Below are 26,843 nucleotides of genomic sequence, written 5' to 3' on the forward strand. Positions count from 1 at the left end.
CATTTCCATTTTATCTTTTTTGCAAAGGATAAAAAACTATAGAATGTTCTTGGTGGTACATAAAAGTAAGACAAAAGAACAGACTTATTTAAAATAAATACTCTTGGGGAAGAAGCATTACAAACACTGAAGTACTTGTTTTAAAGTTAAGGGTTTGCCCTAGTCATGTCCGACTCCGGGGATTGGTGCTAATCTCTATTTCTAAGCCGAAGAGCCAGGGTTGTCTGTAAACACCTCCAAAGTCATGTGGCCAGCATGACTGCATGGAGCGCTGTTTCCTTCCCGCAGAAGCAGTACCTATTGATCTACTCAGATTTGCATGTTTTTGAACTGTTAGGTTGGCAGAAGCTGAGCCTAACAGCAGGAGCTCACTCCACTCCCCAGATTTGAACCAGCTATTTATGGAAAGGTTACAGGAAAGCACCCTAAAGTGGGAGTTGCAAATAATTTTAAACTAGAAAACAAATTGATTCATACAAAAACAAATTTAAAAAATCAACCACCTTGAGTGAATATTTTTATATAGAATAAATCCAAATAACCTGAGTAGAATGGACAAACAATATTGCAGCTTGGGTGTTCAAGGGCCCTTCCACACAGTCATATAACCGAGAATATCAAGGCAGGAAATCCTACAATATCTGTTTTGAACTGGAATATTTTATTCATAATACATCAGGATGTTCAAGTCTTGCTAAACAGGCTGATTTCCTTTTTGTGGAGGACAGATGAAAAATGTTCTGCAGAATCCACTGTAAAAACTGCACATTGTTGCTAACAGATTTGTGTAAGTGCATGGCATTCAAAAACTTATTACTGTGTCAAATTTTTCATGACTCAAACATTGAACCTAGGGCCCTTCCACACAGCCCTATATCCCAGAATATCAAGGCAGAAAATCTCACATTATCTGCGTGTGGAATCAGATAACCCAGTTTAAAGCAGATATTGTGGGATTTTCTGCCTTGATATTCTGGGATATAGGGCTGTGTGGGGGCCCTCACAACCTCAGAGGATGCCTGCCATAGATGTAGGTAAAACATCAGGATAGAATGCTTCTAGAACATGGCCATACAGCCCGAAAGACCTACAGCAACCCAGTGATTCCGGCCATGAAAGCCTTCGACAATACAACAACAACAACAATTTAGCATACAAGAATAAGACAACCCAGGAATGGCATGACAGCCATCTTTAAATATTGGAAGCAGTGCCATGTAAAATATAGAAAAACTTGGTTTTTGCTGTTTCAAAAATGAGGGCCAACAGATTCAAATAAAAAAAGGAGATTTCATTTAAACTTTAAAAAAGGCCTTCTTGTGGTATGAGTTATTCAGCACTAGAATACAATGCCTAAGAGAATGACAGGCTCTTCTTCATTGGAAGTCTCTAAACAGATGTTGGATAGCTCTCTGTACATTTTAGCTTTCTTTCATACATGTCAAGTCTAGATGTTGCAGGAGAAACATTTGCTGTTCAAAAACTCCAAGACACAATTCAGAGTCCAGAAACAGTCCAGATGAGCACTATTATTTCCTCCCTGAAAGCAGGGAGTAATGCAGAATTTCTGGGTCTATCATCCTCTTTTTATTTGGTAACCAATGATATAATTCTAATGGATGAGCAGGTGAGAAAAATGTGGATAGAGCACACTAGACTCCTGATCAACTCTTCTTGTTTTGATCTACATGGAATTTTCACATATAGACCAGCTGAAAATGGCAAAGAGTGCTCTGTAACACTGAAATATTCCCTGTAATATAGCGACCATTGATAAGTCTCAGTACTTAAATTGAATCAATTTGAGTGACCTGTTGCATTTGAAAAGAAGCATGAACTATTATCTTACCAAAAACAGACTAGCTATAGGACACAGAAGGAAAACTAAGAAGCCAAAGCAAGAGTAGTCACTGTTCAGTAGAAGCCAGTAAAAAAGGTGCTTATGCCAAAATGCTAACATAATCACTCTAACAGTTTCTGAACGATGCACTGTGCAGGCACAAGTAATTCTCACAAAGCTCCACAAATAGAAAAATAGAAATGGCATGTTGACTCTGATAATTTTCAAACCCATTTTGTGGTAATACGGTCAAACAAAGTACCACAATTTTCTCTGTGCAAACTTTCAAAAGTAACATCTTTTTTTTCCAAAAAAGCTGGTACAAAAACCAAAGAAGGAAGGAAAGGGAATGTTTCAGAAAGGGAGTCTGTATATTATCAGAAAAGCAGGTTACATGTAGTTTACCAGGTTTACTGTAATAATCTTTAAATTTTTCTTCCATGCCATTTCTACACAGATGGTTGAAATTCTGCTGGTTAGTCCCAACTAGAGTTGAGCCATTCAACTATCTGTTAGATAGTCAGGGCTCTTCAACACAGTCCTATATCCCAGAATATCAAGACAGAAAACCCCACATTAACTAGAATATATGGCAGTATGGACTCAAATAACCCAGTTCAAAGCAGATATTGTGGGATTTTCTGCCGTGATATTCTGGGATATAGAGCAGTGTGGAAGGGCCCTTAGTCTAATAGGTAAAACTGTTCCATTCAGCAAGTTGACTCTACTCTGGACTAACAACAGATCTGGGCCTATGTCTCTTTTCCTTGAACGCTTAAAAAAAAATCTTTACCTGATGAAGAAACAAGTAGTTTTATAAATATGCACACTGAATTCTGTTTGGATTGGCCTAATAAAGACCTAAGTGTTCCTTTGGCATATCCATTTGGTATGAAAATCACCCAAGGCTAGTAAGCTAGTTCCCTTTTTACAGTTTTAAGTGAACTTGGACATGATCAATGGATTGTGAAGACTTTTGAATGGAAACCTTACAGATAATACAATATGCAAAAACCTCACAACCTCTGAGGATGCTTGCCATAGATGCAGGCAAAATGTCAGGAGAGAATGCTTCTAGAATATGGCCATATAGCCCGAAAAACCCACAACAACTCAGTGATTCCAGTCATGAAAGCCTTTGATAATACAATGAAGTTGCTGGTGAAGAAGTAGGTTGATGTGGCACTGTAGGGGCCAGGTGGGCTTTACAAGATGAGAATGCTTAGTCATGCCCACACAAATATAACAAATATATGAACATTGTCTGGTGCCATTCCTGAAGTTGTCAGAACACAAGTTAAACCCAATGAGGCCATGGGATCAAACTCCATGCTATCCATTTCAACATTTTGAGATATGAATAATAAGCTTATCCTTCTGATTGAGAAAGAAGATATGGGGTTAGGTGTTCATATCATTGAGAGTATCATAGCAAATCATGGCTGCTTTGGCCAGTAAGATGTTACCACAATGGTATCTGTCTTGTTTCTGCTGAGTTTTGCTACAACTTTCCCTATCAGAGAGAATATGGGATGGAAGTAAATCAGGCAAGAAATGCATCTCCCAGGTAATTGTGGCCTATCTTTGCTCCTGAACAAAATAAAATACATTTTCTGTTGGATGTCATGATAAAAAAAATCTATCTAGTGATGACTCCATGTTCAAAGACTTGCTTTGAAAAAAATGTGTTTAAGATCTCAACATTGTCTATTCCTAGCAGATGAAATAGTGACTTAATGGACCCATCTCTGGATGAACCAGTTGCAAAGGATGGTCACAAGGTCTAGAAGAATGAAGGACTGTCTGCTTCCTAGATGGTCTATGAGCATGCTATGATTGTGCTGTCCATGGTGACCTGAGGTCCTCTGTCTCATAAATGACAATCAAGAGCACGGGACACCTTTATTAACACTAATAATTATATGGCATCTTATGAAGCTGGCTCTCCTGCACTGTCCAATTGCTTTACATAATCATGTAAACCCCTATCTGCTAGGGAAGCATCTGTAGTGACAACAGTGGAAGGCTCTGGAAACAGAAATGGCATCACTGACAGTGAGAATATTTTGTCCACAATATCAGTGATCTGCAACCATGTTGAGATATTAAAATTCTCTTGCATTGAGGCACCCATGTTGTGTGTCATATGATCCAGAATCGAAGAAGGTGTAACTTAAATCAAAACAGTTAAGTTACAATTGTCGATGCCATCATACCAACAATAATTGTATTATGAATACTAACTGGCAATGCCATTAGAGGGCAGAGTGTACTTTGTCTTGCAGTATGTCAATTCACCTTCTCGGAAGATAAGCTCTCCCCATAATACAATCCACGTTGGCACCAATGAAATCAAGAATTCTTGCAGATACCAATACAGATTTTTTTGGATTCACATTGAGTCCTAAGTTTTGAAGTAGGCTCAAAGTTTGATGTATGCTTTGATTCTGTAAGACACCACCAATAACCAAATCTAGATAGGGACAGATATGAAATTCCCAAATTCTGAGGAGAATACTACTGCCATGCTTTTAGTGAAGATTCTTGGTGCAGTCGAAACATTAAATGGAAGAATCTCTATTGACAGGCTTCTCCAATGGCAAAGCTATCTGCAATGTTGAGACCTGAATCTGATGTACAAGAAGGCATAGTTGAGACTCATAGATACAAATCAATCTCCCTTCTGAAGAAACTGCAAAATAGATACAGCTACTATATTACATTTTCTTGGTTTTATGCACTTGTTGACACTGCAAAGATCCAACGTAAGACAGAGGCTTTCATCCTGCTTCAGAACCACAAAGAAGTGAGAAAAGATTACTGTCTTTCATAAAGGCAGAATCTCTTCAAAGCATCATCCTGCAGCAGCAGGGTAGTAATTCTGTGTATCGGAATTCTGGAAGGCTGAGTAAAACAAAACCAAAAACAATTCTACAGTAGGAACATTCAAAAGTTCTAGGGTTTAACTCAGATCTATTACAGTTACAACACAAGAATCTGTGATGCTCTATCCGTAGTGGTGATAGATGAGGTCTTAACATTGCTGCTGGGGTTTGTGGCAGAAGAAACAGAGGAGGTCTTAGTTCCAGTGCTCTTTGTCTATATGGGTCAGCCAACACAATGCAGATCAATGCCTTGGTGTCCTTGGCCAGGAACACATTTGTTATTGAGATGGAGATCTTCTTGGTAATTGGTATGAAACATCATGACTATATCGACCCCCTGTATGATGATGACTAGGATTACTATAACATCAGAACTTCTGCATAGAAGTTCCTGATAATATCTGTGTAGGAAACTGATGTAGTGATAGTCAGGATGCAAAAGACAATATTCTTTATGGAAAGAAAATGTATCCCTTTCATGAGATCATGGTAATGGCTCACTGTCCCACAGGAACTGTGACGTTGCAGTTGGTATCAGGGAGAGTCATTCTCTATGCTGTACAGGATGTTGAGTAGGAACCAGAAGTTCAAAAGAGACTGTAAAAGTACGATTACCTTAACAATAGATTCTGGAGCTGATGTTTCCACAGCCAATATCTATGGATGTTGATCATGCTAAAACTCCACCCCCCTTCCCACACACACACACCCTACTGTTTATGTTCATACAGTATAAATAATGATGGAGGAGCTGGGTGTGCCTTTTCCAAGCCATGTTTTGCTTTGGGCAGGTATTAGTTCCAAATCCTGAATCTATCTGAATGGCACATCTGGAAACAGAAGATGGTTCTATAATGATTTCTCTTATGATTTTTCCTTTAAGATAACTTCAGGAGAAGAAGCTGAAGTCAATGTCACCTTTTCAGTTACTCGTAAGGCTTTTCAAGGCAGTAACACTAGATATATTTTAGAAATTGGGAGGTGAATCATTGGCAAATTGTGCACTCTGCATGTTGTAGGTTTCCCTCAAATAATACAGGTAAGCCCTTATATGCATATGATATGAATCCACAGGTGGCAGAATTTAAACAAAGCTGAAGAGGAGGCCATAAAAAGGGGAAAATTGAGAAGTATGGAAAGTGGGAAGGGAAATAAACAGAAATAATGTGAAATACAAACAAGTGATTTTGTTAGTCAGAAGTAAATTAAAATAAGAAGTTCAAAAATGAAGAAAATGAAGATTTGAGGATAGAATTAAGATTAAATGAGGCTATTCGGCAAGTGAAAATAAAAAGTAAGTCTCTTACCATGGACCAAAAGAAATTGAGGTAAAATAGCTTGGGAGGCTCAAGCTTGCATAGTTGGTATGGAAGAGGAGAGGATAATGCCATATTCAGCTCTAGAAATTTCTGAATTAGACTTCTATGCAGACACAAAATCCATTTCTGTGAGGCATATGTAGTAAGATTTTTCTATTGTTGTGTCATACAACACAAGAATATTTCCCCCATTTTACAATTGTCCATTAAAGCAAACACAAGATCTTATAGGAAGATGAACATTTAAGGCATATTTTATCACATATAACACATAATGTTGTGCAATTCCACATCTTTATCAGTGATTTGGATGATAGAACAGAGTGAATGCTATTCAAATTTTCAGATGACACCAAATTATGAGTGATACTAATAGCCCAGATGACAGGATTTGAATCCAAAATTACCTTAACAGATATAGAGCTGACTAAAAAGTAACAAAATAAATTTCAAAAGAAAAAAGTAAGGTACTACACTAAAGAAAAAAATGAAATGAAATGTAGAGATTTAGGATGGGTAACGCCTGGCCTGACAGCCATGCCAATGAAAAAGGGATCTATGGGTCTTTGTAGATCACAAGCTGAAAATGAATCAATAGTGTCATGCAGCAGTTGAAAAGTCAATGAAAATCTAGTCTGCATCAACAGGAATATAGTGTTTACATTGAGGGAAGTAATAATACCTGCTTTGGTCAGATCTTACATGAAATACTATGTCTAGTTTTGGGCACCTCAATTCAAGAAAGATATTGATATGCTGGAACATGTCAAAAGAAAGGTGACCTAAATGATCAAAGGTCTGGAGATCAAGCCCTATGAGGTGCGCCTTAGGGAATTGGGTATGTTAACCTTGGAGAAGAGACGGTTAAAAGGTGACATGATAGTTATGTTTAAATATTTGAAATAATGTCATATTGAGGAAAGAGTGAGCTTGTTTTCTGTTTCTGTAAAGACTAAGACACAGAGCAACTGATTCAAAATAGAGGAAAAGAGACTACACCTACACATTAGGAATGGTAAGAGTTGATGGTAAAAGCTTGAATACATTGCCTCAAAATGGGGCAAAATCTGTCTCTGAATATTTTTAAACAGAGACTGGATGGTTATGTATTATTATTTCTTTGATTGCACATTCCTGCCTAGGCTGAGTTTAAATGGCCCTTAAGATTTCCTGCACTTAAGTCTATGATTCTTTGATTCTATGCTTATTTACACATTACACCAAATCAAATGCATAAGCAAGATAATCAGGACAAAAAATAAGAAATACTTAATGCACTAGATAAACATAAGTTGATGAAACACAGTTATAAGATGTTTTTTTTTTGCTCAGAGTTTAAAGCAGGGGTGAGAAATTTGTGGGGAACAACAATAATGAGAGTCTTGAGACAGTGTGCCAACAAATAAAAAATCCTAAAGGGCAACAACAAGTGATGCCTATTGATCCCAGTTCCTAATTCTAGGCTTTCCAGAAACATCTTTAGGATCTCTGTAAGAAAACTGGATATTGCATTAGATAGACCTTCAGTTTAATCTAACTGGATTCATCTTATTTTCGAATATGACAAATATTTCCAAATTCCTACCATTATATTTCCATGATCATTACACATCTAAAAACATTTAAGAATACAAAATTGTGCTTAAACATATGAAACAAATTTGGTAAGATCCTCCAGCATGATCATACATCTGAATTAAAAAAATAAATCTTACATTCATGATAACATTAGACTTTGTTTTGACAGTGTATTTAATAGAACTGGACATTACAACATCCCTTGGACTAATCCAACTTATGACAAAAAAACCCCACAAAGGTCTAAGCTTATATCACAAGAGATATCTTTATCTCCTTAGGCAAATTCAGATCATCACACAAAGAGGAGCAGTGGTATGAAGGCTTTGGGTTCTTGAACTTCTTTTCAGACTCTTTTCTTAGTGGAGCAGCCACTGTTAAATTATTTCAGATCATTCATTAATATTCTTCTTCAATAATAAACATGCAAATGTATGTTGTATCAAGAAAATATAAAACAGCAAGTGTGTTAATGCTATATAACTTATTGGAATTAACAATGAAATGTATATTTATATCTAATTGTGCTTATACTAAATTGCCCTGGATTTCACAACTGTGTGAATTAAAGTAAACCTTTTAATAGATAGCCATTTGCCTGCCCCCCCTGTGCCCCCCCCCCCCGCCATCTTCCATCATATTCCAGAGAATAGCCTGGACATGAAGGACTGTCCTGCCTCAAAAGTACAAAAAGGAATACACTAATTTTTCCTTTCTGCTAGACATGTAGAATGTAGCAGCTGATAATCTCCAACCCACTCCTGTTCATGTGTGGGGGCATGTAAGGATTTGTAGCAAAAAAAAAAAACCCAAAACACTACAGTATGAAACTAGTGTTACACAAGAAGCAGGATCTTAGGGGACAGGAGTGATTTTCTGTGTGCTCATGTGCATTTGAGAGGTGAAAAATAACAGCCAAGATAAGGTAAATAGCATTACATCTTTTAAAATTATACATTTACATCAAGTATTGAAAACATATGGTGTCTACATTCATAGCACACATTCACAGAATATCTTCCAGATTTATGAAGAAAATTTGTTCCTTGCAGAAAATGGAAATTACCCATTCTTATTTCCTATTTCCCTGCTTTCATACAATAGAGGTGAACAAACATTTTACTTCTAGATGTATTTCTAGTTCAAATGAAACATTTCCTATGAGGCACAAGATAAAGGCACTCAAGCAACGTTCTTTTAGTGAGTGGAGTACACCTAAACATGGAAAAATTAGGTAACTGTGTGTGTGTGTAGAGGGAGAGAACCATGATAATGTAAAAAAAAAAAAGTTAGGCCTCAGTGCTTAGCAATGGCATTTGCTACATCAACAATACAAAAGCAACCTTGCCATGTGAGATTTAATTATCTACAATAATGAAACAACAATGAAATACATATTATAGAAAATTATTAAGTTAATCATTTTAGGAACGATGATTTTTTTTAAAAAAATGTATGTAATCAAATCACAATGTCAACTTAAGGAGACCCCATGAACTTCATAAGGTGTTCTCAGGCAATGAATACTCAGAGGTGGTCTTGCCAGTTATTATTTAACTAGAAAAATAACTGCACCTGAAGAAGGAGATCCAACGTGATTGAAACAATCAAAGTTTTAAACCTGCTGAAGCTTTGTCCCAATGATGTTTAGATAGTATGAAATATAGGGGATACCTTTAAGTAAAATAGCTTAACAGAACTATGTAGCAGTACAGCCTATTCATGAGACTTTTATTTAGAGTATACACAAACATCTAACATCAACAGCTTCGAGACCAGTTGACATGAAAGAGATTTTTCACCCATATGGGGTGCTCTGCTGTAAAGATCTATTTCAGAGACTCATTTGGGAGCAACCAGCTTTCAGTGGTATGGCACTTAACTACAATAGAAAAGAGTCTTCCCCACAGCAGTATGTGCTCTTGAAATGCCCTTCCTGGGGAGTGCCACTTGGGGCCCTGTTTATACGCAATTAGATCCAAGCTAAGACTTTCCAACAGACAATTAACCTTTAATTTGTATTTCTGTTATCAGCTCTATTGCTAACTTTGAATGACTTTATATGTTAACAGTCAATTAATTTTATCATTGTTTCAGTTATCATTTAATTGATTGCCTTTGTTTTCTGTGATTATAGACTACAGTTAGGCTCGGTATAGATTTAAGAGCAATAATGACATCATAATAATCACTTGTTCATGCATTCAAAAATCTGCATATCTACTGGCAGAAAAATACTGCATACAAGCAAAATGACTCAAATTCTGAAAACTGTCAGAAAGATTAGGTATAATCACTCTTATAGTGCTATTCATTCAGACATTAATAAAATTGTGATCTTGGCAAGTCCTAAACACCTGTATAAATGTTAAAAATGATATTAACCGCTGCTTTACAAAATATACTGTCTTGCCAAGCTTTATTTGATAAAGGGAAAGAGTTGCTATAAATGACTATCCCTTTGAAGATGATGAAACATTTGTTATGACAGTACTTTTGACTCCAATTAAGTCAAGAAAGACTGCAGCCTGCATTCCAACCATTTAACACAAACTTGAGCCTAAGAAGTATCACTTCAAGCAGTCAGCTTAAGAACATGTAATAGCATCTGATCTTCTAATTTTGGTATGAATGAAACATCCTTATTTTGCATCAATAGGGATATTAATCATTTGAGAAAGGATTCAGAATGTTCTTTGTACATCCTTCCCAAACAACTCCCCTATATTTTAAAACTTTAATTTTCAACTGAGATTTTAATTAGTAACTAAGTGTATATGTGCCTCTGCAGTTGTACTTTAAAGTTGCTGAAACTAGGCCAAACTGCCTTGAACAGGAAATCAGTTCTATGGTCAGAACCAGGAAGTTCACACAGTCACGGAATACAATCTGTACTTCTCATTCCAATGGCCAAATGAACTATTCTTATATACAATCTTTCCCAAGAATTTAGAGCAGGTAACAAAGAAACAAAAGGATTAAAATGTCTATTATAATTTTATTAGAATGTGACATTTTACCAAAGGTGACATTCAGACAAAGTCAAATGTTTTCAGTGCTATATTTCAGGGGGAATTTTTATTATTTTAAATAGAAACCTACCACACATCTTTTCAGCCATTCCACGCATGTCAATTAAGGATCAGAGCTCTGGTTAAAGGGCACTCTGGCAAGACTTCAATCAGTTATTAGTGACTGTTTAGTATAATCTCCAAGGCATGAACAAAAAAATCATTCCTTCAAGGTTGAGCATGTATTATATTCAACCTTGAAAGTTTGGAGACGAAACATGTTGAAGTAATGCGATCATCCAAGATGCTACAAACACTATGAAAATAAAAAGATTTTTAAAAAAGATACAAACTTCCTTTATTAGTATACTTCAAACTGTTTTCCATATTTTTCAGCGTTTTCCTGAAGTCACTTTGAGCAAAAATGTTAAACCTTTAATCATGGACAGTCATCCCTATGCTAATGCCATTGTCACAAATTACTGTTTTCCTGTTTTGCAAAGCCATTAAAACATCTTATGTCACACTGACAAAGCCTTCAAATCTTAAACACCATATACAAAGCATAAGCAGCATTTTAATGCTCAAAAACATAACCATTCATCCTTAAACTGAATTTGCTGGAAGAATACACCACAAAATATAGTCTTACACATGAAAAGCAAGAAAATGTTTTTCTTTAATATAGACAGAGGTGTCAAGCTAATGACATCAGAAAATTTAGGCAAAACTGGCTGATCAAATCTGGTTCAATAGAGCACCTGTAGGTGGTACCCTCTCATATCTAAGCTTTCTTCTCATTTTTGTGTTCAGACCACCACTAGGGAACTTTATTAATACAGGATGTTCAAATTCAGTTCCAAAAAAGTCTGTCACAGTAAAAGACAATCATCTCGAAGAAGAGCATCAATGTCTATGTTATGTCTCAGAATTAAAAGAATGGCCTTATTTTAGAGACCTTAAATGTGTTTCCAGTGGAAAAATGTAGAAAAAGATGAAAGGGAAGGAAAATCAGCAAAACGTAAGCTACTTTAAAAGAATTGTCCAGTTTAAGTTATATCACCTACGTAAAATCTAAAATGTTAAAAAGTTGAAATACCAAAAATAATGAAAAGTTAAGCAACACAACAAAAATAAGAAATAAATTCCAACAATGTAAAGGAGAAATCTGGTTCTTCCTTTCTGATCTATCTAGCTACAAGGAGGTGGACTTTAGTCCATGAAAGGTTTATGTTATAGCACAGGCAAGGGCAAACTTTGGCCCTCCGGGTGTTTTGGATTTCAACTCCCACAATTCCTAACAGCCTACCAGCTGTTAGGAATTGTAGGAGTTGAAGTCCAAAACACCTGGAGGGCCAAAGTTTGCCCATGCTTGTAATATAGCATGTCCATCTACAACATCCAAAAAACTCTTTGTCTTTTGCTACAAAACGAATTAACAGGACCATATATTTTGAAACCAGGTTCTCACTGTACATAATCTGTTAAGAATTGTGGGAGTTCAAGTCCAAAACACCTGGAGGGCCGAAGTTTGCCCATGCTTGTAATATAGCATCAAAACCTACAACAGCCAAAAAATTCTTTTGTCTTTTGCTGCAAAACGAATAAACAGGACCATATATTTTGAAACCAGGTCATTCTCACTGTACAGAATCTGTTAAGAATTGTGGGAGTTAAAGTCCAAAACACCTGGAGGGCCGAAGTTTGCCCATGCTTGTAATATAGCATCAAAACCTACAACAGCCAAAAAATTCTTTTGTCTTTTGCTGCAAAACGAATAAACAGGACCATATATTTTGAAACCAGGTCATTCTCACTGTACAGAATCTGTTAAGAATTGTGGGAGTTAAAGTCCAAAACACCTGGAGGGCCGAAGTCTGCCCATTCTTGTAATATAACATGTCAACCTACAACAACTGCTTTGAGTCCTCCTCGGGGTGAGAAAAGCGGTATATAAATGCTGTAAATAATAAATAATAACAGCCAAAAAACTCCTTTGTCTTTTTCTGCAAAATGAATAAACAGGACCACTTATTTTGAATCAAGTTCTTGTCACTGTTGAGAATCTGTTAGGAATTGTGGGAGTTCAAGTCCAAAACACTTGGAGGGCCGAAGTCTGCCCATACTCGTAATATAACATGTCAATCTACAACAGCCAACGAATTAACAGGACCACACACATATTTTGAAACCAAATTGTTCTCACTGTACAGAATATCTGAAAATAAAGGCAAACTTACCATATCAGATGGAACACTTCCAGACATCTTGATATTCCCTTTGATTTCACACGCACACACACAAAAAACTTTTAAAAGATTCTGTTTGTTTTTCTAAAAGCCAGCCAAAAAAGAAAGGTCTTTCGGCTTAACCAACACTCTTTTGGTTCAGTTCTGAGATTTCTGTTTCCACCCCAAAACAAAAGCAACCACAGCTGTGGATGAGGGAGAGCAAAATCCAATGAGAGGAAACGCCAGGGAGACGGGCTGAAGACCCTCGTCGGCTCCCACACCTTGATGCCAGGTAGAGCAGCCAGGAACAGAGCAGGACATGAAGGATGTGCGGCTTTTCCCTCCTCCCGCTTCCTCCCCAGCCTTGACCAATAATGAATGACTGGAGGTGATTCAGAGGATAGTTAGTTCTGCGTCCGAGTCACCCTCTCATTAAAAAGGAAAGGCGAGCAACTCCAGCAGACCTCCTCCTCTTCCTCCTTCTTCTTCCCTTTGAAGCCGAAGTTGTTCTTGTTTTGGGCGAGGGGAGGCTTTGTTGTTATTCTTTTGGTCCTGGTTTTGTAACACTTGGGCCAAGGAGAGAGGGGAAGAAGGGCCTACTACGGAAAGCAGGAGCAGCAACACCTTCCCCCCTCAAACTGCAGCAGCCGCAGCTCAAGGGGGGATTTAAACCGCAGAGGGATCGAGAGGCGGAGACAGGCCAGGCCCAGCCGCTCCGTTTCCTCAGGTCTCTCTCCTCATCGCTGCGGCGGCGGCTCCTTTCCCCTCAGGCTCGGCTTCCCTTTAACAGTCGAGGAGGCGCCTTGTTGTTTCCCCTCAGAGGAGAAGAAAGCTCCCCCTTCAGCACAAGCCGCTCCCACGGCTCCTGCCGCCTCTCTCGCCGCTACGACTCCCGCAGCCGCCGCTTGTCATCTTCCTTTCAAGCCAACATGGCGGCTGAGAAAAGGGGACACGGCGGGGGAAAGAAGACGGACCCGACTGGCCCCATCCCCCACTCGGCTCCGGCTCCGCCCCCTCAGCCCTTCCGCGCATGCGCCCCCGCTCGAGGATCCTCCTACTCCCCCTCTCCTATTGCGCCTGCGTCTAATTACTCCCCGCGTCTCCTTTTCACGCATGCGCAAGGGGTTGCATTGCCTGCTTCTCCCCCTTCAAAAGGGAAATAAATAAATAACTAGAGACGTGACGTCAGCGTTCTGCTGGCAGCTGCTGGTGTGGTGGTGGCAGCCCGCTCTGTTGCTAAGCGACGGGAAATTCCCTGCTGCTGGAAAGACAACACTGAACTCTGAGACAAGAAAAGGGAGAGTGTGGCAGGTTTCTGTCCAAGGGCTTTCCCTATAGAAGCACAAACACAAAACAATCTATGCGTAATGTCAAAGTGTATTATCAAAAAAGCATCCTTGAAGTGACTGGACTGACCTTGAAGGAGTTGGGGGTGGTGACGGCCGACAGGGAGCTCTGGCGTGGGCTGGTCCATGAGGTCACGAAGAGTCAGAGACGACTGAACGAATGAACAACAACAACAAAATCCCCAGCACATAGCTCAATTCAGTGGTTGTTGTTGTTCATTCGTTCAGTCGTCTCCAACTCTTCGTGACCTCATGGACCAGCCCACGCCAGAGCTCCCTGTCGGCCGTCACCACCCCCAGTTCCTTCAAGGTCAGTCCAGTCACTTCAAGGATGCCATCCATCCATCTTGCCCTTGGTCGGCCCCTCTTCCTTTTGCCTTCCACTTTCCCCAGCATAATTGTCTTCTCCAGGCTTTGCTGTCTCCTCATGATGTGGCCAAAGTACTTCAACTTTGTCTCTAGTATCCTTCCCTCCAGTGAGCAGCCAGGCTTTATTTCCTGGAGGATGGACTGGTTGGATCTTCTCGCAGTCCAAGGCTCTCTCAGCACTTTCCTCCAACACCACAACTCAAAAGCATCAATCTTCCTTCGCTCAGCCTTCCCTAAGGTCCAGCTCTCACATCCGTAGGTGACTACAGGGAATACCATGGCTTTGACTAGGCGGATCTTTGTTGCCAGTCTGATGTCTCTACTCTTTACTATTTTATCGAGACTGGACATTGCTCTCCTCCCAAGAAGTAAGCGTCTCCTGATTTCCTGGCCACAGTCTGCATCTGCAGTAATCTTTGCGCCTAGAAATACAAAGTCTGTCACAGCCTCCACGTTTTCTCCCTCTATTTCCCAGTTGTCAATCATTCTTGTTGCCATAATTTTGGTATTTTTGATGTTTAGCTGCAACCCGGCTTTTGCGCTTTCTTCTTTCACCTTGATTAGAAGGCTCCTCAGCTCCTCCTCGCTTTCGGCCATCAGAGTGGTGTCATCTGCATATCTGAGGTTGTTAATGTTTCTTCCAGCAATTTTCACCCCAGCTTTGCATTCATCCAGCCCTGCACATCGCATGATGTGTTCTGCATACAAGTTAAAAAGGTTGGGTGAGAGGATGCAGCCTTGCCGTACGCCTTTCCCAATCTTGAACCAGTCTGTTGTTCCGTGGGTAGTTCTTACTGTTGCTACTTGGTCCTTGTACAGATTCCTCAGGAGAGAGACAAAAGGATCAACCGCTCTCAAACGTAACAGTTCTAGGTCTGGATAGGGATTCCACTGTATATAGGCTTCAGGGATACATTCAATGAGAAAAGTCATATAAACAAAGTAAGCATTGAGTCATGAGGCTATATGTAAACTGAAGACAATAAGGAGGATGAAGCGCCACTCTCAAAACAATCTTCATGGAAAAGATCCAACTCAAGTCCAGTGAAAAATGGAGCACTGCTTCTCAAAATAAGTCTTCAAAGGAAAGTCCCAATGGCATTCAACAGGGGTGCCCGGGTATTTTTGTACCCTGTTTCGGGGAAAGCAATCCCCTTCCTCAGGAGTTGATAAATTCAGCAACTCTAGGCTCTTATATCATGCCAGGTAGCTTATACAAAAAGTGACTCTGCTTGAAGTAAATTCACACTGCGAGTCCCTATAGAAGCCAGCCCCATGTTTTCCAGGGTGCATCTGCACTCTAGAATTAATGTTCTGTATTGTCGAAGGCTTTCATGGCCAGAATCACTGGGTGGTTGTAAGTTTTTCAGGCTGTATGGCCATGTTCCAGAAGCATTCTCCCCTGACATTTTGCCCACATCTATGGCAGGCATCCTCAGAGGTTGTGAGGTCTGTTGGAAACTAGGAAAGTGGGGTTTATGTATCTGAGGAATGTCCAGGGTGGGAGAAAGAATCATAGAATCATAGAGTTGGAAGAGACCTCATTTTATTTATTTATTTATTTATTTCGGGCATTTCTACCCTGCCCTTCTCACCCCCTAGGGGGGACTCAGGGCGGCTTACAATTCGATGCCAACAATTACAATAGAAATGCAATAACAATAAACACAATAGTTAAAAACATACAAATTAATACAATATCAACTAAAAACCGATCTACAGCCCGCGTTTATCGAGTTCTAAAATCCGTCAATCCATTTAGCATTACCATAGTCCTTTCCAACTCTAGTCATCATTACCTTGTTAGTCTGACAGGTCTGACCCAAATGCCTAGTCCCATATCCATGTCTTCAGCTTCCTTCTGAAGGAGAGGAGAGATGTTGACGACCTGATTTCCTCGGGGAGTGAATTCCACAGGCGAGGGACCACCACTGAGAAGGCCCTGTCCCTCGTCCCCACCAGCCTCACTTGTGATAAAGGTGGGGCCGAGAGCAGGGCCTCCCCAGAAAATCTTAAACTCCGCGGTGGGACATAGAAGGAGATACGTTCGGACAGGTACGCTGGGCCAGCGCCGTAATGGGCCATCCAGTCCATGGGCCATCCAGTCCAACCCCCTGCCAAGAAGCAGAAATATTGCGTTCAAAGCACCCCTAACAGACGGCCATCCAGCCTCTGTTTAAAAGCTTCCAAAGAAGAAACCTCCACCACACTCCAAGGCAGAGAATTCCACTGCTGAACGGCTCTCACAGTGGGGAGGTTCATCCTCATGTTCAGATGGAATCTCCTTTCCATCTGAGAAAGAACTCGTCTCTGCTTGAAGCAGGTGTGGGCCAGGTAACACCTCCAAACAAAGGATTCCCCCAGGCAAGAAGCAGCCAGACCTTGAAACTGCAAGGCCATTAAATGCTAATCAAGATGGCCAATAGAAACATTCACACCTACTTCAAACAGACAAGAGTTCTTTCTCCCACCTCGATATTCCACAGATATATATACCCCATTTTCCTAGTTTCCAACAGGCCTCGCAACCTCTTAGGATGCCTGTCATAGATGCAGGGGAAACGTCAGGAGATAATGACTCTGGAACATGGCCATACAGCCTGAAAAACTTACAACAACCCAATGACTTTTGGCACCATTAGAACTTTCAGAATTATTTATTTATTTATTTCCAATATTTCTATCCCAACTTTCTCAACCCCCCAGGGGGGACTCAGGGCGGCTTACAAACCGGCCACAATTCAAAACCTCAATCAGGGGCGGCTCAACCCATTACACAAAGTAGGATTTTGCAGTATAGTTGATTTTGCCCAGGGGCACTCTTGAGGCGCTCTTGGGGAAAAATAGACCTTGACATATGCGAGTTGTAGTTACTGGGATGTATAGTTCACCTACAATCAAAGAGCATTCTGAACTCCACCAATGATGGAACTGAACCAAATATGGCACACAGAACTCCCACGACAAACAGAAAATATATATCAGTGATTGGTTGGGGAGGGGGGGGTGTGCCAAAATACTGTTTGCTTACCGTTGAAAATTACCTAGGGCCGCCTCTGGCCTCAATATAATACAAATATGAACACAAATAGCAACAGTTTAAAACAGTAAATAAAACATTAAGTTAAAAACACATTAAAAACATTGTCATCAACCATATAGCCAATTTCAGTCCAGTTCAACATCCAAGGTGCTGTCATGTTTGCTGTCCAAAAACCTGGTCTCAGAGACATGATTTAACCTCCTTCCTAAAAGAAAGGAGGGAAGAAGCTGACCTGATCATGTTGAGGAGTGAGTTCCACAGGTGTGGGGCCACCGCCGAGAAGGCCCTGTCCCTCATCCCCGCCAAGGGCACTTGCAAGGCTGGCGGGACTGAGAGCAGGGCCTTCCCGGACAATCTTAAGCTACGAGGTGGGATGTAGAGGGGATACATTCAGACAGGTAAGCTGGGCCAGAATCGTATAGGGCTTTATAGGCCAAGACCCGCACTTTGAATTGTGCTCAGAAGTGGACTGGCAGCCAGTGGAGCTGACACAACAGGGGAGGGTGTGCTCCCTGTTTGTCACTCCACTTAATAACCTGGCTGCTGCCCATTGGAGTAGTTGAAGTTTCCAAACAGTTTTCAAAGGCAACCCCACGTAGAGCGTGTTGCAGTAGTCTAATCGGGATGTAACCAGAGGGTGGGGAGAGTATCTGTCTGCACCAGGCCTGGGCAAACTTGGATCCTTAGATCGCTTTGGACTTCAACTCCCACAATTCCTAACAGCCTCAGACCCCTTCCTTTCCCCCCTCAGCTGCTTAAGCAGAAAGGAAAGAAAGGAAGGGGCCTGAGGCTGTTGGGAAGTGTGGGAGTTGAAGTCCAAAGCACCTGGAGGGCCCAAGTTTGCCCAGACCTGGTCTACACTGACCTAATCAAGCTTCAGGAAAAGCTTGTGAAGTTCATGGGATCGTCATTACGACTATTAGGCTACGTGGAAGGAGTGTGATTACTGACTCCATGGGATCGCAATAGCAGAACAGTTCTGTAGGTCTGGTTTGGTTTGAAAGTGTTCTGGCTTAACTGGTTTGAGGAGTATGGCCTATAAAAAGGGAGCAATCAATGACGGAGGGATGCAAACAGATAAGGAGGTTACTCAAGAGCAAGAACCAAAGACATGAAACAGCTCTCTTTCTTTTGGTTCCATTAGTTGATTAGATTAGGCGGTGAGAGCAAATCAGGGCCAGGCAAATATACTTTATGTGTTTACCTTCGGGAAAGCCCTTGGAGAGGGCTTAAAATCTGCAAACACCTCTGTTGATCTTAGCATCAAGGAAAGCCCTGGTATATAATTCTCCATCGGGGATAGACAACCATTTGCCTTCAGCCCTTCAACTGAGCCTCAGTTTCAGCTGTTATGTTTGCAGTCAACACTTCTTTAATACAAACACGGCATATTTATATTTCTTTTTTAGTTGGTTGTTGTTTATTCGTTCAGTCATTTCCGACTCATAATAATAATAATAATAATAATCTTTATGTATACCCCGTCACCATCTCTCCAAAGGGGACTCAGAGCGGCTTACATGAGACCAAGTTTGGTGATACATTACAGCAAAATAAAATATAGAACAAGAAATAACATCACAATAGAATAAATAAAACATCCAAGTAAAATAAACAGTGCAAAATAACGTAAAGAATCAAACACAGTGGGCAGGCCAAATGCACGGCATAAAATGATAAAACTCTGGATGAGATAGCAGTGAAAAAGCATATTTGTGACAGAGGAGCTTGTAGGGGGCAGAACAGCGGACCATCCCACGCCAGAGATCCCTGTCAGCTGCTGCCACCCACAGCTCCTTCAAGGTCAAGCCAGTCACTTCAAAAATATCATTAATCCATCTTGCCCTTGGTCAGCCCCTCTTCCTTTTTCCTTCCATTTTCCCCAACATCATTATCTTCTTCAAGCTTTTCTGTCTTCTCATTTTGTGGCCAAAGTACTTCATCTTTGCCTCTGATATCCTACCTTCCAGGGAGCAATTTCTTTTGGATGTTGAAATAGAGGAATTTAGGGTAGCTATGGGCAGTGAGACCCAAGCCGTGGTCTGTGGAAACATAAAGCCCAGTGCCTGACCCCAAGCGAAGGTCGCAGGCCACCCTGAAGGTCTATACTTGGAGAGCTGATGGAAGCCAGGTAATTTGAAATAATGCTCGCCCAAGCTTGAAGAAGAAAGCCATCGAGGTATTTTAAATTGATTAAGATCTCACCCCCAATCATTCACCAAAGGAAGTAGAGATCCCATATACAGCAAAAAACAGACTTTTCTATATATTTCATCATTCAAATTTCCCGCCCGCCCAGCCAGAGCTGGCTTTGTGTTGATTGGTGGAGTTCCTCCTGCAGGAGGGATTAAACCTCTCATCAGCCAACCACGAGGCTTCCCTCGCTTCTGACATTGCAGCAGGCACTGTCCAGTTGCTGAGAGCGAGGCGGGAGATTCAATGAACAATAGTATGGAGTGGTGATTAAAAGAGACATTATGTCCTAAAACAGGAAAATAAAAAAATGAATCGGGCTATCTGGCCCTAATAGGAGTCTTATTATCTTTTTGCATAGTGTGGATGTTCCTTAAATGGAACCAAAACTCCTTCAGGTGCTACATAGTTGTGCAGCCCATCAGAAATATTGTTTTTTATCTGGAGAATATCTGGGAAGGAAATGGGGTGTTTGCTATAGGCTTGGTCCTCCATAAGTTTACCTAGGTGATTAAATTAAAATGTCCACGCAGCTGCTCCGAGGGGAGATTTGCCCCTGGCATAAGGGAAACCAGTTCTTCCACTCGTCTTGAGATTTGTTGGGTGGTTAGTGCAATGTTATGCAGATGTGTCCCAGGAAACTGGAGGAAGTTTTCCAAGGATTAGGTAAAAGGTCTTGGTGGCAAATATTTTTCAAAAAAAGGGGGGGGGGGGTTGTGAAACATAAAATGCAATTCATTAATAAAACACACGAGGAATCCTGGACACCTGAAGGACTCAGTCCATTGGGTCCTCTAAGTGAGCCCAGGATTATATAGAAAGGATACATTTTAAGATAGGAGAAATAAGTTCAATATCATCAGATGATTGCTCTTCAGACTAGAGCATAGATATGCAGATGTCTCTTCCTCCAGCTAAAATCAAAGGCATTGTTAGTGAGTCATTGAAGGTCGTTTGGTGGTTAACTAGGGAATATCTTCCATGGCATGAATTACATCACATTTTGTTATAAATACATATATAAAACTTTGATTGAAATGTACACAGACTTAACAGTGAGGTGTTTTTGTTGCTGTTAATCCTTGTGCAAGCTAGCCAAGACTTAACTCCTTTTATATCATTTCAGCTTGATGCCTTTTAGCAAACTACAGATCCCCAAACTATAGGTCCTTTTTATTTGGAGTGGGGGTCCCTTCGATAACAATGTGAATCTAAAAACCTGTGCCATCATCAAAGACAATTTTTCCTTCAGGCCAGAAAGAGTGACTATTTATTTAATAGATTTAGAGATACAGTTCATTTCTTTTGCCTAGTATACACTAAGTCCAGTATTAGTTTAATCTGAAGTAAACTAGTTGAAAGACTTGCTATTCATCATTTAACTAAGGAGCCCTGGTGGCGCAGTGGGTTAAACCCCTGTGCCAGCAGGACTGAAGACCGACAGGTTGCAGGTTCGAATCTGGGGAGAGAGTGGATGAGCTCCCTCTATCAGCTCCAGCTCCTCATGTGGGGACATGAGAGAAGCCTGCCACAAGGATAATAAAAACATCAAATCATCCAGGCGTCCCCTGGGCAACGTCCTTGCAGACAGCCAATTCTCTCACACCAGGAGTCACTCCTGACACAACAAAAAAATTTTTAATTAAGTCTCATTGATTTCAATGGATCTGCTCTAGTTGGGACTGACATTAGATTTAGTCAAAACATGGAAAATTACTTTTTTTTAACTATACCATCTCCATGGTTTGATGAATCTGGAACAAACGTAGTACACATACCCCCTTACGATCCAATTTTAAATACTAGTGAGGTTTGGGGGATTACTAGCAGATGATGGGAGTTTGAGTCCAGCCACATCTGGAGAGACGTGTGATTCCCATCCACCATCAAGGGCACAGCTCTCCTTACCTGTCCAATGGCTAAGTCAACTTGCCAGGATGCATCTCCTTATCCCTTTGCTAGGTAAGCTGGGGATGATGGGAGTCCAACCAGAAGGCAGACCAGTCTCAACAGTTAGGAGGAGAACCATGAGTTGCAGCCCAGCCAGATCTGAGACAGACAGGAGTTGAAACCTGGCCAGATCTGGGGCTGATGGAAGTTGCAGCTGGCCAAATCTTGGGCTGATGGAATTTGCAGCCCATCAGCTATATGATTTTATGAAAGTTCCCATTAAACAGTTATGCATTTTCTAATGGGACCATTCCTAAAATCTGAAAGCAAACAATATTTCTAATAAATAGCATTACAAAGTGCCTAACTCGGACAACGCCCAGTACATATGCTAGTTTGTAATAAAACTCATTGCAAAGTCCACAAAGTAATGCGTCGCACTCACATGCTCATGGGATCAGATTAATAAAGTGGTTGGATTCCTGGAGCAGTTCCAAAACAAAGCTTCCTTTCTTCACATGTATGACCCATTCTGGGATTATCTGCACATAAATTAATCACTCAAGTAAATGAATATATATCGTGGCATCATTAGGGAGATGTAAATTGTACCAGGTGACACCATTAGAGGGAATGACACCAAAATGAATATCCATGATTTTTTTGTGCAGTATTTCAGAGAAAATACATTATTTTTAATAAATAAAAATCCTTGTACTTAGATATAACCGCAAAAATCTTTTTTGTAAGCCCAGCTGGCACGTACTGTATCAATATAAGTTCAAGGTTAATATTCTGTGCTGACTTTTTGAACCTTCTAATGCACATTTGCTTTGGTCAGAGCTGTCATTATTTCTGAATTAAAATTATGCTTTGAATCATGTGATTTTTGTCTGCAGTGTGTTACGAGCACTTGGTGTTCACACTGCCATATAATCTAGTTCAATGTGGATTTTATACAGCAGTGTGGAAGGGACCTTGGACACAAAGCAATGGATTCAAATTGCAGGAAAAAGATTTCACCTAAACATTAGGGAGAACTTCCTGATGGTAAGAGCTGTTTGGCAGTGGAATTGCTACCCGCAGTCTCCGTCTCTGGAGGTTATTAAGCAGAGGCTGGATGGCCATTTGTCAGAGGTGCTTTGATTGTATGTTCCTGCATGACAGAAGGGGTTGGACCGGATGGCTCTTGTGGTCCAACTCTAGGAATCTATTATTATACCAGTGGTAACTGTTTCATTCTGGTTAATGGCAAGACTATCCTTTATCACTGATAAATTTTTTTCTATGGTCTAGGTGTCACTGTGGAGTGAAAGTCCCGGGTTTTTAATCACATAGTGCCAAACAGAATGACTCCCAAATTGCGGGTTTTTCTAACACACATATTTAAATCTCCCCAAATAGAACCGTGCCCTATTGATTCGCTTCCTTATCACACAAGCCTCTCTCCAATTAGTTACTGCAGATTTCATAGGATTCCCTGCAACGGGAGCCTGTTATTATAGCTTCCATTCTTCCTTCTTTTCCTCCTCTGAAAAGTGCCAATTCTTCTCAAAGGGACAATAGTGCTATGTGCAATTTTGCAGAGTTCTCTCTGCAAGTGTTTAGCAGTACTATGCCAGTTAGTATAATGGAAAGAGCTACAATTTCTTTGCTATTCACCGGTTGCGAGTTGTACGTGTACTGTACTGGATTATATGACATTAATATGGATCATTTGGTCTCTGATGCACACAGATTGTTGCCTCCTGTGCATGGGTGATATGAGGTGTTGTTAACTCAAGCTTCCAGAAACACTGCATGCGTTTTCTTACACTGTTGCTTCATTGAAAGCTCTTCGTCTTGTAACTGTTGTTCTGATATTGGGACTTCACAGATAATTAATTACTCCAACATTAACCCTGGAAACTTTCCCCAGTCTGATGCCCTCTAGGACTACAAATCACATAATCTCCCATGGCCATTATCATTAGGGAATGTTGGAAGGTGTAGTCCAACACATCCAAAGGGTACCAGTTGCAGACATTCAAGCCCTGAAAAGGAGCCATCTATAACAGGGATCTGCCTATTCATGTGAACCATGCGAACTGACTGATAGGAGAACAAGACTGCAGAACATGATGCTGTCCAGATATTGGAGCATAGCTCCCATGAACCCCAAGCCCGAAATCCAATGTTGATGAATAATGAGAGTAGCAATCCCCAAATCTCCACAGAAATTATGTTAAAGTTCACTTCCATTAATTTCCCTACACACAGTTTATCTTCTCTCTTATCAACACTAGAAAGTTCAAAATCACATCAATTTTCAACAGTTTTATTCTGGGGAAAATGTACTAGTGGTTTCCATTGTCTTTTTAATTATCTGTCCCCTAGAGTTTGTTATGGCATGTACGAAATCGGTTTGTGTGTGTGTGTGTGTCGACTGTAAAATAAGATGCACAAAGCTGATTGGTTGAGGTACACCGGGGAGCTAGCTGAGCCTGTGTGTTTTGGTTACTGTTACATTTTTCATGCTTGAGCTGTGCAGGTGCTCAGAGAGACAGTTTGGAGTGTGTTCTTGTTTCATGAGCAGCAGGAAGGAGTTTCTCCATGTGGATAAAGAAAGACCATTTTAAATCTCTCTAAAAGCAGATTATGTGAGTCGATGCAACAGATCACATGATCGCATATATGTTGTTCTGTATTATGAAGAGTATAGTACTTGTTCTTTGTTGATCATCTGTGTGACATATTTTCTTTTTCTAGCAAGACATTGTGTGGACTGATCAAATATAAACAATGCATGATTTTACATTACGCTGCAGAGTTGTTGATAAAGTGGTAAAGAAACACTATACAGTTTACCAACTAGTTTGGAGTCGACTGAGCAAATGCAAAAAAAGGAAAATGTGGAACAGTTGTCTTGAATTTCCTCACCTATATTGACAGATTTGGATGTTGGGGTTTGAGCCACAATGGCTAGACTTTAACATGTCAACAGAGACATATATGGAGATGAAACAGGGTTCAAAGTACACTTATACAATGTTGGAACTAAGGCTGTGCTATCCAGATTTCTTCATGCTCTGCCTACAGTTCTGGCTAAATGAAAAGCATGTATAAATATGGCCATTTAATTTGCCAAAGAGGTCATATGACACATGGATACCATTTTCAGTTGCGCAGACAGCTCTTTGCAACTATGGTCTATATGTAATGGAACAATAGTTTAGTGTTCTCTGGGATATGGGAACACCAGAGTTTTCATTCCTTTACATTTCTTACTATAGATACCAGGCACAATCAACAAAGACTTCTCAAAGATGAATGTTGTTACTATATGAAACACTGAATAAACCCCTTTTTACTTTACTGAATAGTATGCTTTATTATAGGATTTAAAAAAAAAAAGAGGAAAGGAGATCCAGAAAGGAGAAAGGCTAACATGGGCCATGGAAATGAATTGCAGAAATGAAATACACATTGCTTGATTGAAGAAACTACTGTATGATTGAAAAATTATAATGATCATGCTCTAACTTTTCTGGTAGATTTTTCTTTAAGATACCAGTTCTATAGCTCATGCTTATTTTTATAGTAGCTTTATGTGTACTGTATCTAATCATGTCCTTGTGGCCACACAGAAAGCACTTTTTAAAAAGAAAGAAAACACCATCTGATTGCTGTAACGTCAACTGACAGTTAACAGAGATTTCTGAAATATCTACACATCTGTTTATGAAAATAAGAATATTGAGTTGGCGAAGATAGTTCTTAACAGCAACAAAGCAGGCCATCTCTCTAATTTATTCCCAAAGCTTAATTATGAGCTCTGTTGATTCAAAATTAAACAAAAGATCAATTCTATGCACCCGCCTCCATCAGCATTCTTTACTCACTGATAATGTATCTAAATGTCACAGAGGGTCCTCCCACGCAAGCCATTTAATGAGAAACACCAGCATAAATATTTGTCTGTACCAATCTCCTGGGTTGGATTCTTTTTACTATTAGCCTTTACATGCTTTCCTGGATGATCTGTGAATCTTGTATTTGTGGATCTGCAGTCTTTGTGTGGTTCCTTTTTTTCTGGCAACCTATTGTTAACTCTGTGAGGACTTTATCGCATGAAGATGGAAAACCAGAAAAAGAGCATGACCATCACATCTGGTAAAAGTCATTACAGGCAGTCCCAAGTTGCAAATGTCCAACTTACAAACAACAGGAAGTGAAAGAAATCTACCCCTCAGAAGGGAAATTTCTCCTGAAAGAGTTGTCATGGGGAAAAGGTGTCTTCAGTGAAGCTTTATCACCAATCTTTGTTTCTACACCAAGCCAATTTTTTCAAAATACAATTCATACAGGGACAGAAAGTGAGATGAAATCTTCTGAACAGGGGAACAGACAGCAAAGCAAACACCACAAGGGTGTTAATCCATCCCTATGCCAGGCAAAGGTAAAGAAATGTGTTTTTAGCTGGAGTTACACTTTAAAAAAAATTACCTGTTCTGACTTACATACAAATTCAAAGTAAGAACAAACCAAAAGAAACAATCGTGTTTGTAACTTGGGGACTGCCTGTATTGTATGATACCATGTGATATCTCTTACCTTTGTCTTAAAAGCCAATTAGTAGCTGCTTATTTCTTTTTTATTATTTAATCCCTACTCACATACAGAAATCCATTGAGTGACCCTGGGCAAGTTACACTCTCTCAGCCTCAGAAGAAGACAAAGGGAAATCACCTTTGAATAAACATCCTGAAAACCAAAGATGGAGTCAGGTTAGAGTTGCCATAAGTCAAAAACAACTTCAAAATGCACAACAACAACAACAACAACAACAACAGAATAGGACTATGCATTTCTCATCTCCTCAAGAAAATAAGGGTTCTTACAGATTATATTAACCAGTTGAATAGCTAGCTTCATGATATATGAGGATTATCCAGAAAATAAGGTTACAGGGCATGTAGCTCTTGTGGGGAATTTTCTTCGGGAAAGTTGGTATCACTGCTGAGGAAGCCAGTGGAAGCGAACGAGCAGTGCCAGTCATTGGCTGGCATTATGGTGAAGGTTAGAGATAAGCATCCTCATTCCATTTCCCTCCAAGTGTGAAGTTCACACTGTAATACACTACCTAAATGCTAAGGGCA

The 26,843-nt window shown here is 40.1% G+C and overlaps 1 protein-coding gene across 1 annotated transcript in view; it reads right to left on the reverse strand.

Annotated features, from left to right (window-relative positions):
• The window catches only part of UBL3 (ubiquitin like 3), a 39,924-nt gene extending 26,043 nt beyond the window's left edge, over positions 1 to 13,881 (reverse strand). The window contains exon 1 of the mRNA XM_060770876.2: positions 12,874 to 13,881. Coding sequence (XP_060626859.1) covers positions 12,874 to 12,900 — 27 coding nt within the window. The 5' untranslated portion in view covers positions 12,901 to 13,881. The remainder of the gene's footprint in view (positions 1 to 12,873) is intronic.
• Between the last annotated feature and the right edge of the window lie 12,962 nt (positions 13,882 to 26,843).

The sequence above is a fragment of the Anolis sagrei genome, chromosome 3, assembly GCF_037176765.1.
Source record: "Anolis sagrei isolate rAnoSag1 chromosome 3, rAnoSag1.mat, whole genome shotgun sequence".
Taxonomy (NCBI): Eukaryota; Metazoa; Chordata; class Lepidosauria; order Squamata; family Dactyloidae; genus Anolis; species Anolis sagrei.